This window comes from Echinops telfairi, unplaced genomic scaffold (assembly GCF_000313985.2).
Source record: "Echinops telfairi isolate 266 unplaced genomic scaffold, ASM31398v2 ScPeMD7_443;HRSCAF=831, whole genome shotgun sequence".
NCBI classification, from domain to species: Eukaryota; Metazoa; Chordata; class Mammalia; order Afrosoricida; family Tenrecidae; genus Echinops; species Echinops telfairi.
The window spans coordinates 1553195-1564458 of NW_022104341.1; the positions used below are offsets into that span (position 1 = coordinate 1553195).

The 11264-nt window shown below is 45.6% G+C and overlaps 1 protein-coding gene across 4 annotated transcripts in view; it reads right to left on the reverse strand.

Moving 5' to 3' along the window:
• Positions 1–2074: 2074 nt before the first annotated feature.
• MAGI3 (membrane associated guanylate kinase, WW and PDZ domain containing 3) overlaps positions 2075–11264 on the reverse strand; it is a 275989-nt gene continuing 266799 nt past the window's right edge. For 2 of the 4 annotated variants that reach the window (XM_045292006.1, XM_045292005.1), the window contains exons 20-22: positions 6543–6681; positions 5506–5595; positions 4817–4903 (exon numbers count right to left, since the gene is read on the reverse strand). In XM_045292006.1, the coding sequence (XP_045147941.1) occupies positions 5546–5595; positions 6543–6681 (189 nt within the window). In that variant the 3' untranslated portion in view covers positions 4817–4903; positions 5506–5545. Of the gene's footprint in view, positions 4904–5505; positions 5596–6542; positions 6682–11264 lie in introns of all 4 variants that reach the window. The other 2 variants (XM_004699165.2, XM_045292004.1) reach the window with 1 other exon arrangement.

The window sequence follows — 11264 nt, forward strand, 5'->3', positions numbered from 1 at the left end:
GATGTGGCTTTCTACTCCCGTGAAGCCATCATCTTCGCAACCCACGGGGCAGCTCTCCCCCGTCCTGCAGGGTCCCTGCGACTTAGGATGGGGGACACCGAGAGCTAAAACAGAGTCCAAGGAGAAAATGTTCTGAGACTGATCGTGGAACGCCTCACATGATTTCATGATTGTGTCTGTAAAGCCATCTATCACCCTGTGACACATGACGGGGCGGAGTCGCACTGCCCCCGAGGTTCTCAGGGCTGCCCTCTTCACAGGAACAGCTCGCTCCGTCTGGGCTTTCTCCCATGGAGCCATGGGCGGGTTCGAACTCCCAGCCTTTCGGTTAGCAGTTGAGCACTTAATCCTTGTGCCACCAGGGCTCTTGGAGAATGAGTAAAATGACACATAAAAACCATGTGACTTGCCACTGTCTGCTGAAAGGACATCTTGTCAGCTTACGGTAAGAGAGGGAAGCCCTGGTGGTGCAGTGCTTAAGCACTGGGTTGCAATCTGCATGGTCAGCAGCCCCGAACCAGCAGCACCTCCAAGGGAGAAAGAAGAGGTTTTCTGCTCCTGAAGTTAGTCTTGGGGTAAAAAAAAAGTTAGACTTGGAAACGGACCGCGGGGCCATTCTGCCCTCTCCTACAGCATCACCCTGAGTCGGAACTGACTGGATGGCAGTTTGAGCTTTTGGTGGTAAGTGGACTGATACCATACCCATTACAGTATCTAGTAACGGGGTTGCCATTTCTGACTGTCTAATGACTGAAGGGCCACCAAAACAAATTTTCTTCTCTCCCAGATGAATGTCAAGATGGATTCCGGCAGCCAATTATTTATGCACAGCTGCTTTGTTGCCAAGAGCTGTAGTGGTTAGGCACTGAGCTAGGTCTGCAGTTCAAAGCCACTATCTGTTCCAAAGAAGAAAGACGGGGTTTCTGCTCCTGTACAGTCTTGGAAATCCACAGGGGCAACTCCACCCTGCCCTAGAAGGTAGCTAGCTATGAGTTGGTATCGACTCGATGGCAGTGAGTTTATTATTTTGGTTAATTTTTGTTACAAGGAGCTCTGGTGGCACAATGGATTCCGAGTTGGGCTGCTAACCTCAAGAGTCAGCAGTTCAAAACCACCGGCTGCTCTGTAAGAGAAAGATGAGACTTTCTACTCCAGTAAATAGTCTCTACAACACACCATGGGAAGTTCTACAGACTGTCCTACCAGGTCCCTGTTTTTTGTTTTTGTGGCAGTGAAAAGCTTTAAATACGTTAACTGTATTTTTAACATACAGATAAAAGTGTAGCTATACACATCTTTGGAAGAGTTCTCCTTAAGCACACAGTCTGTGTGATCCAAGGATTGTGACTAATAAAACATTCAAATCTGAATGAGGGAATGTTATCGAGCTTAAATTGTGAACACCTGGTTGGCAGAAGGCTTTGGATGACAGTGGAAGCCTAAAATCCACTTGCAGGGCCCACACATGGATTTAGCCTTTCAGGAATCCGCTCTGAACACAGTTCAGGGATATGAACAGACTATCAGACAGAGAGCATTGTGAAGTCGAATAGGGCACATGTAGTTGGGTTAAAATGCAATACCGTATCATTTGATACGTTCTTTGACTCATTTTCAAGTTTCTTTGGGCTTTAGTATTTTCTGCTTTCTTTTTAATTGGGGTTTTTCTAAGTTTTGTCTTATTTTGGTCTGCTTTCCTGTTTGTGTTCTATCTGATTTTCTGTGTATGAAATCCAGAGTAGGCGAATCTACAGAGGCAGTAACTGGATTAAGAATCACTTTGGGGCGTGGCGCAGGAGGAGGGAGGGAGCTGGGGAGTTAACAACAATGAGCACGAGAAGAAAACGTTCTGACGTTGACTGTGGTGATCACACAGCTCTTCATCTGACTGATATGTGAAGTATATGCCAATAAAACCATTTTAAGAAAAGTTTCCTCATTGTAGGCCTTTGAATGCATGTCACGTGGAGGGGTAAAATCTAGGTGCGGGCCCAGACCAGGAAGGGAATTTGCTCCATAAATAGAAAGCAACATTAAATGAATCTAACAGCACAAGAAAGGAAGGCCATGAACATTTGTTTTGTTTTGTTTTAATATCTATATAAAAAATAACGAGCGATTTACAGATCTCTTTCTCTAATCAGAACCTCAAGTGTATATATAAAGGTACTGTACAATATATAAACATTTACAACCAGTACATCCATATTTTGCTCAGCATTCCAAGGCCACATTGCTAAGTCAGTATATAATTAGTACAATGACAAGTTACTGAAGGAAGAGCCACATCAGACCAACAACATATGACATTAATGTTATGTCACAGGTAACAATAAAAATAGGATTTGTATCACTAATTGTGGACTACTGGGAAAATAAATCATTTCTTGGTACTAAATTCATAGCATTTATCAAGCCTAATTTTTCCCCCCTATTCAAGTAGTTACAACAGGTGGATGATTATAGTTCTGAATGAACAAGGGATTTCAGCAATCTCCTCGGGGAAGCTTGCCTATCTACAGGGATGGAGCCAGCATCCAGGTAGGCCCAGGGGACGAACGCGGAGGGCAGTTTTACTCCGAGAACGTTCTTTCCTTTGTAGATGCCACTGACCAATTGTTGTTTCAGGGGCTGAAAAACTCGGATCTCCTTGATGGACCTAAAAAAAAACCACCAGTTTCCACCTTCCCACAAATATTTTAATGAGACTTGAACAAAAAACGCTGAAAATTGGTACAAACTAAGCCGAGGTTTTAGTTTCCTCTTCTAAATTTGAGACAAGGAAGTGGTGTAGCTAGCGATCAAAATGAATGAAGACCCAGCAAGTCCTGTCCTGGGGTTCTGCATTTGGACAGCCGGGCATGAGCAGCTGCCACCGGAGTGCTGACCCTGGATCTGGTCGTGGGCTCTGAGACGGGTGTCATGATCCGGTCCCTTGCATGATCTATGTACTAGTAAGACTCTCGAAACAAATACTGTGAATTAAAGACTAATGCCTTTAGTAGTAGGTGTGGCCCAAACACCCAGAAATAGCAATTTGGTCGTTCTTTGTTCTAAGGACAGTAAGCAGTAGTTCTCAGGCCTTTCTCGCGGTTTCCTCAGGAAATACAGAATGGGAAGAGGGCAAGGTGGCCAACACAGCACGAGCGAACCCTTACTGCTTCAAGCGCTTCCTTGGGGTACACCTTCCCTGTAAGCAAGTCTCCAACAGATCCTTACAGCACTTCGCCGGCCAGCCAAGTGAAAAGAAACCGCCCTAAGAAAACATCAGTGCTTGACTAGATGGCTTTCTTTCCAAAGTGGTGATGTCTGGGGGTTTTACTGAGAAACGGGGGACATCGTCAGTAGCTGTTAGAGGAAGCAACTGCCATCTTTAAATGGTGAGCTAACAATCTTTTCTTCTGCAAGGACTCAAATATTTCTGTAAACATGCAACATGCTATTGAGACTATCAACTTCCAAGCCAAACTGGGCTTTTTCATGACCGTGGAAAGAGCTGAGAGAGCAGGGCTGGGTAGAGAACTTAGCACAGGAACAGGAGTGATGGGGGGCGCAGACACTCAGCAGGTGGGTGGGTGGGCAGGCGGGAGGGCGGCTCAACAGGGTGACGGCTGCTCCTTCCTGAGTGTGTGTGGTGGCTGGCCAGGGGACAGAGGGTTCTGAGCAATCCTAATGGCCCTTCATGCAGTCCAGGTAACTTGATGCTCAAATTAAAATGCACACAGGTGTGTGTGTAAGAATTTCAGGGGAAAACCAAACCAAAACACATTTAAAAAAAAAAAGGTCCTTTTTGGTAAGAAAAGATTAAACCTGTTTTTCTTGGTTTTGCCCCAAGGTCAGAGCCGTTTCTCAGCCACATCGGTGCCTGTGACTTTGTTTGCCCCTGGCACCTTCCAGGGCCCTGGCACTATGGGCGCTTTCTTCCCCGGAGAACTGCTCTTGTCAGCTGCCTCCAGCTCCGCCCCCCGGGGAGCGTCCACCTTGCTGACAATCCCTCTCTCTTCGGGGTCCTGCTTCAGCTTCCTGTCTGCTGTGCTGGCATTGCCTCTGCCCTTCTCCTGGGGCGAACTTAATTCCTCCGAGGTTGCTTCCCCCACCTTTTCCTTCCCAGGGGCTTGGGCTTCTCCACTCACAGGGCCGGGTGTCTTTCTGGGTGGGAGCGACTTCTCCTCCGCTCGCGTGTTCTTCCTTTCTGGGGTCCCTGCCCTGTGCCTTCCAGCCTGACTCTGCTTCGTGTCTTTCCTGAGGCCTCCCGGTTTTTCTTTGCTGTCCTGCACCTGCTCAGCGTTGTCACTAGCTCGGACCCCTGCCCGCCGATTTTCACCCTTGGGGACAGTGGCGGCAGCCTTTGCTGGGGACTTGCCGCCGTCCCCCTTTCTCTGCTTCCTCGGGCTGGAAGACCGCTCTTGGCTCCTGCGGCCACGGTGGTCTTGTCCAGGCCCCGCTCTCCTGTTCACCTGACAGCCCCTCGTCTCCCCCTTCCGGGGGCTCACCGAGCGGTCGCGGGGCCTGCTTTTGGGGTCACTTTTCAGTGGCCCTGGGATCTCCAGATGTCCCTCAGAAGAGCGACTGGCTGGCTTTTTGGGGCTAGCTGACCTCCCTCTGTGCATGACACCATTGTCCATGCTTCCCAGGGTCTTCTCCACCCCACACCCCTGACTGCTGGGCGGCTCCTTCTGCATGATGGTTTTCTGCTGCTTTTCATGTAAAGTGCTTTGCTTTGCGGGCCCACCGGCCTTCGGGGCTTCTGCCTTCTCGCCAATCTGAACTCTCGTGAAAGGCTCTTCAATGACTGGCGCGTGAGACTCTTCAAATATGGACGCAGAATGTGAAGATGGGGAAAGTGGTGATTGCTCATCATAAATCACAGTTGAGGACGAGGGATTATGAATATCCCAATCACCTAAAAAATAATAAAGCAGTATGAGTGGAACACGGTTTTAGAATTAGAAATAGGAACAATAAGTTCTGAACTTTGACAGACATTTAAATTGTACTGCCTGCTTAAACAGCCTGACTAGGGATATGCTAAGTTTATATATGCTTTATCCCTGTATATAAGCAGATGTGTATAGACATCTGTACTTGTACAAGTTTTTATATACAAAATAATAGTATTCATTTTTCCAATTACATACATATTTAAAACTAGAGAGATGCATAATATATGTTATAGTAGCAAAGCCCAACATTAAACTTATCATAACAAATAAAAAAATAGATCAAGCTGGACCAAATTACCAGGTCCAAGGAGCTACTAACTAAGCTACTTCCAGTGGATATAGTTTAAGAATATGCCAAAACCACTAATTTAATAAGCAAGACCAAACCGAGGTAACTAGAGTAAAGTTTATGGGCATTTGTCAATAATTTTCTTGAGTTAAGCTATCAAATTTCATGTTAAAAGAAAATTGAAAAGTACAGAAGATAAGGATGGATGTATTTAATAGCATCACTTTAATTAAAAAAAAAAGAAGGAAAGATTTATAAGACATGCAAATTTACCAAGTCTTTTAAGGAAAGACCAAGAAAAGCCCTGAAAGCCTTAATGTTGCTCAGGTTTCACGTAGGAGCACAGACCGGAAGGAGCCAAACCTGAAGGAGGAAGAGAAAAAGCCTAGGACTATGTAAAAAGATCACAGTGCAGTTAGCCAAGATGTCACTGGGCACACATGATTTTCAAGCAGATGGTGCAAGACAACACAGAGAACCACAGGCTGGAAGGGGTCTGCAGGAGGTCATGGCCACTTTTAACACTCAAAGGCTGGGGGATTGGTGTGTGTGTGTGTGTGTGTGGTGGTGGGGGCGGGCAGGGGGTCCTGGCTACAAGGGGACAAGTATCCCAGGTCCAGCTCCTTGTCTCTAGGCTGGGCTACAGTAACTCACTTTGAAAAGTGATTGGAAAAGACTAAAGCTCTTCCTTGACTCATGAAGAAACTTTCACAATATGTGGAAATATGCTCGCTGGTAACCTATCATAAGCCAAGGAGGGGAGAAAGCTGGGATATTCTGAAGAGGTTTTTAAAACTAATTAATTTACATGCAAATTTACACAGCAAATTAAGCTCCCACCCAACACCTGCAGACACATTGTTTCCTTAGCAGTCCCTTGAGCTCCATCCAGCTCGCTTCCCGTACCCCTCCTGGCCCTTTCCTCGCCTTCTTCCCTCTGCTTTTAGAAAAGTAAATGCTGACCGTTTGGTCTCACAGAGTTGATGTTCTAAAACAACAATGTTTTCCCTGGCATTTATATTGTCTTTAATGGCCTTGTTGTTTGAAGGGACATTCTCAACAAAAGAAATGCTATGCTTTCTTTTGACATCAGCTTAAAACTCATTCTATACCAACAGAAGTCTGGACTGAAGACGTGTATTTCCTAATCCTGTCAGATAAATTATGCTGTATAACTAGCTTCCCATGGTTCTGCTGTTTACCTCGGAAATAACTAGTAAATTACCAATCTATGCCAAACCCTTCCTGTGTTGTCTGCCACCCCCTCTCCACACACAACGACTCAGCTACCAGTGAGCTAAGTGACTTACCATGGTCAGGTATCAAGCCCGTTCCTGGCCTCAGAAGGAGAAGAACTTTATTTCCGCCGGCCTGAATGAGCTCAATGGCTCGGGTATGTGTGATGCCTTGTGTAGGTTCCCCATTGATTTCAACAATCTGGTCACCAACCTAGACAGGGAGCAACCAGTCAGAGGAAGACGGTGAAACTCTGCGCCTCCTTCTCCACTGCAGGGACAATGGGAGGCGTCTCTAGGATGAGGTGCCAGGGGTCTTGTCAGTCAGCACAGTCTGAAGGATGGTCTGAATGTCTGGAATCTATGGTTTCAAAGAGGACATTCTTCTAGGCACTGGCTCAGCTTCCAGATGCCTCGTGCATGGATGGATGGCATTCCCTTGTGAGGAGAGGGGTCTCCTTGTGTTCTGAGGAGGGGTGTGGGTGTGTCGGGGGAAGGCAAAATGAAGGCAATCAGAGTCACATCGGACTGATGAAGTGGACCTGGACAGAAACCAACAAAGGGCGAGCCAGCCTTGGTGGAGGCCATGACAGAGGACCAGCAGGCGCAGCTAATGACTCGGGTCTAGAGAAGCCCGTGGGGGCTGTGCTGAGGATTTGAGGGGAATGAAGTCTCTAAGCTGCGCATTAACACTCACACGGGCGGTCAGCAAGAGAATACGTGGAGAGGCTCAGACCTCCATCCTGAATACCCAGTCAAGAGGGTTGCTTTGTCTGATGGAATGGGAGCCCAAGTGACACGCACCTCCTGAGCTTTCAACAGCAGAGCGGTCCCATCACTGTCCTTCCCCATGCCTGGGGACCAAGGCTTCAGTCATGGCAAAGAGATGAAGGCAACCCTCAGTCACCGTGGGCACGAGGGTGAAATGAATGCTTGTTATCATAAACCACAAACAACTGGCAGGTCACTGCTACTTAACTTAGACAAGGCCTTAGATAAAGTTACATATTTATTGGTTTAAAATTAAAAAAAAATTAAGCCTGGAGAATATCAATATATATTCTAAAAACCAGAAGCTGGCTTATACGCAGGGATTTTGGTGTAAAATCATTACTTCCTTGAAAAAAGCAAACACACTCAGGGTGGGATTAGGTGGCCTCAGTAGCACTGCTGGCCACTGGCAGTGATCTCTGTAGTAATTGTACACGAAAGAGGAATAGATGGCAAATCCCAGGATAACGCAGACAGCCGTTGGCATCCTTCTAGACTTTAAAATATATTCCAAGGTGAAAAACAGCTGGAGGTTACTGGTGTCAAAACAGAGAGACTAAACAATGGAACAGTACTGAAATGCCAAAAAGCAATTCAAGTATTTAGAAGCAAGCACTGAAAACAACCCAGAAGTGACAGCCCAGCAGGGGCTTAGTCATTACTTAAGGGAGGCAGGCGGGTAGAGACTGTGCTGGAGGGCCTTGGCCTGCACAATGTCAGTGGTTCACAGCTTGGTTCTGCCGCTTTCTATCAGAGTGGTTTCATTGCCGCCCTCTGGTAAGTGGGGGCAACATTAGTACCTGCCTCATGGGGTAGTTTAGTACCTGCCTCACGGGAGGATTTAGTGAGATAAAACCTGATCAGTGAAAATAAAGTAAAAGTAAGTGTTAGTTCTTGCTTTATATATTTTTTCTGGTTTGGTGAGCCACTAGAAGGAATGCAAGTGAAAGTTGGACACTGAATGAGGAAGACCGCGTAAGACTCGATGCATTTGAATTGTGGTGCTGGAGAAGAAGATTGACAGTACCATGGACCGCTGAAAGGACATCATGGTTGGCAAAAGTGGAGGGTCAGTGAAGGAGGGGGAGGTCTTCAACGAGATGGCCTGACACCGTGGCTGCGCCAATGAGCACAGGTAAAGGAACAATTATGAGGATGGCACAGGACTGTGCAGTGTTTTGTTCTGTTGTGCCTGAGGTCACTGTTCGTGAGAGCCGACTTGATGGCACCCAACAACCACTAGAACCTACCAGTAGGCTTTGCCTCATGCCACACAGTGCAAGTGTGTCAGGTAAACCATGAAATAAGTTCCTATTCATGGGGAAAAGATGAGAGTCTCGGAGACATGGTAAGAGAGACAGGAAGTGCAAAATAAAAAGTAAAGTGTGTTGTTTTCATAAAAACACCCAAAGTAAGACAATAAAAATTAATCATAACAGAATGAGGAAAATGAAGGAAAAAAAGCCAAATTTCCCTCGATAAGTGATTGAAGAAGGATGTGCATTGATAAATCGGCACTACATGTATTAACCTCCTGATAATTAAGGAAAAGAAAACAGAACTTGGTAGTATTTGGAGTATCTTGGTAAACTGATTGAGGTTTTACCTAATTTTAATGATATTGTTTGGCCTAAAGCACTGTTGGAATTTGTATGTATCTTTTTCGTTTAGTCCCAGAGAAATCAATGACAATAAACCTTGTAATTGAGCACTCTTACCACCAGGTGTCATTTTTTTATTAATGTCAAAACTAACTTGGAGGAAGAGAGGAGGACAGTGTGAGCCTGAGATTCATGGCAAACATCCTTGGAGGTAGAAAAAGGTCTACCCTGGACCACCTGAAGCCAACGTTAAAGAATGGTGCTGTGTAGAGGAAAATGCAAACACTCTTTTAAACTACTTTGACTGAAAATTAAAGAAGAAATGCATCTAATGAAAAGAATAAGGTCCTCAGTTTTATATTGCAGAGAAATAAAATTGTGGGGCCAGGAGAAATGAGAGAGAGAGAAAACAGAGTAGGAGGACAAAAAGGCATTAAGAGTAGTTGAAATACATTAAAAAGAAATTATTTCAGGATCTACGTGTACCATCCATTCATTCCACTCGGTTGGTCAACATCAGTGGACTATCTTCCATGGATGTCCAAAGCACTCCACCAGGTGCTGAAGATACAGGACTCCAAGTACAGTCACTGACCTCTGGGAGCATGTGGGAAGGAGAGAGGCAAGAAAAAGGGGTGGCAGAGGGATGCTCCCACAGCCCCATGGTGCAAGTCTTAGCTGGACGTGAACGGCTCTGATCATTTGGGCAGTGGTCAGTAGTCATTGGTGATACATTTTATTGAACACCAGTTATAAGTGAGACTCCCATGATCCTTGACAAGCCCCTAATAGCAATAACCGAGTAGCCAGAAAATGGCTCTTGTTGGAAAAGCTGATTTATTACTGTACATCCCCCTTCGTAAGGGATGGAACACTTTAAGAAACACCTGGTATGAGCTAAGGCCTATTTGCCTTTTGTTTGCTAAAATGGGTACATCTGGGGGTTCTACTTGGGACTGACATTATTTACAGTGGTCTATTAGGTTTTTGTCTACTTGGGCTTTTATAACACTGTATCCCATGGGAGGTGCCCTGGTAGCACTGTTGGGGAAGTGGCAGCCTACGCAAACTTTAAAGTCACTAGCTGTTCCACAGGAGGAAGTTGAGGCTATCTGCTTCCATTAAGATTTATAGCCTGGAAATTCTATAGAAAGTTGCTATGCGTCAGAATCAACTCTCTTGGGGTGTTATACACAATGGGATATTAAAAATAAAGTATAAAATAGTCAGATTTAAGTGAAAGGAAAAAAAGGCTAATAAAAATTGGGGATAAATATGCCATTCCCTACAAATCCTTCTTATTCTAGTTATCAGGTTGATCTGGCCAGAGAGAAACAAGAACTGAGTAATGATGCAGTGAGTCCTGTGATCAGTGGGAGCTGCTGGGCGGTACAAAAGCAGTTGGCTATTCATTGAAAGGTAGCTTGAAAGAAAGACCTGGTGGTCTTATTCAAAAACAAAACCCCCCAAATCCTCGATGTTGAAAACCCTATAGAGAACGGTTCTACAGACATGAAGAAATTGAGGTTCAGAGAAGTAAGCCAATGGTAGGCACACAGCTAGCTACAAGGTAGCAAGCTAGAACTCAGGCCTTTTCTTGCTCTGCCCCCTCAGTGTGTGACTGGAGGCGGTTCCAGCAGCGCTTGATTAGCGGCACTAATGGCACCTGGCCATCTGTCCTCTGCGTGTCATGAGTGCTCTTCACATCTGGTCATGAGGCCCCCCTGGACCCCTACTCATCCTCCCCTCCCTCCCTCCCTTTAGGATCTACTAATGGAGCCCATCCGACTTTTATATTTTCCGTTTCCTCTTCGCTCTCTGTGCTTCCTAAATAAACTCCAGGCCAGCTCAACACTCTCAGTTAATGATACAGGTTTTATACTTCCTTGGTTGTACACCTTTGCTTGTTTTCCAGCCTGGAGGGTTTTTCTTCTCAATATTCCTCTAGTGAAATCCTACCCACCTCCCAATGTCCCTTGCTCTACCTCTTCTCTGACCCTGCGGTCATATTGAGGAGGAACAGTATCTTTTTTCTCCTCTCTAAGATTTAAGGTATGTTTTATTTACTCATCTATTTGATTGCAAATGTTGACTTTGCAAGTGAAAACTTCCTTTTCTTAATGACCAAAGCCAAGAAGGCAAAGTTAGCAGAGCTACCATACCTTAGCTATGCTACAATATAAACACATTTGAATTATGGTGCTGGCAAAGAATATTCAAAGTACCATGGATGCTCAAAGAATGAACAGATCTCGCTGGGAAGAAGTACAGCTAGAGTGCTCCTTAGAGGCCCAGGTGGTAGGACTGCCTCTCATGTACTTTGGGCATGTTCTCAGAAGAGATCTGTCCTTGGAGAAGGAGAGCAGGCTTGGTAAAGGAGTGGGGCATCAGAGAAGAGGAAGGTCCTCACAAGCTGGATGAACTC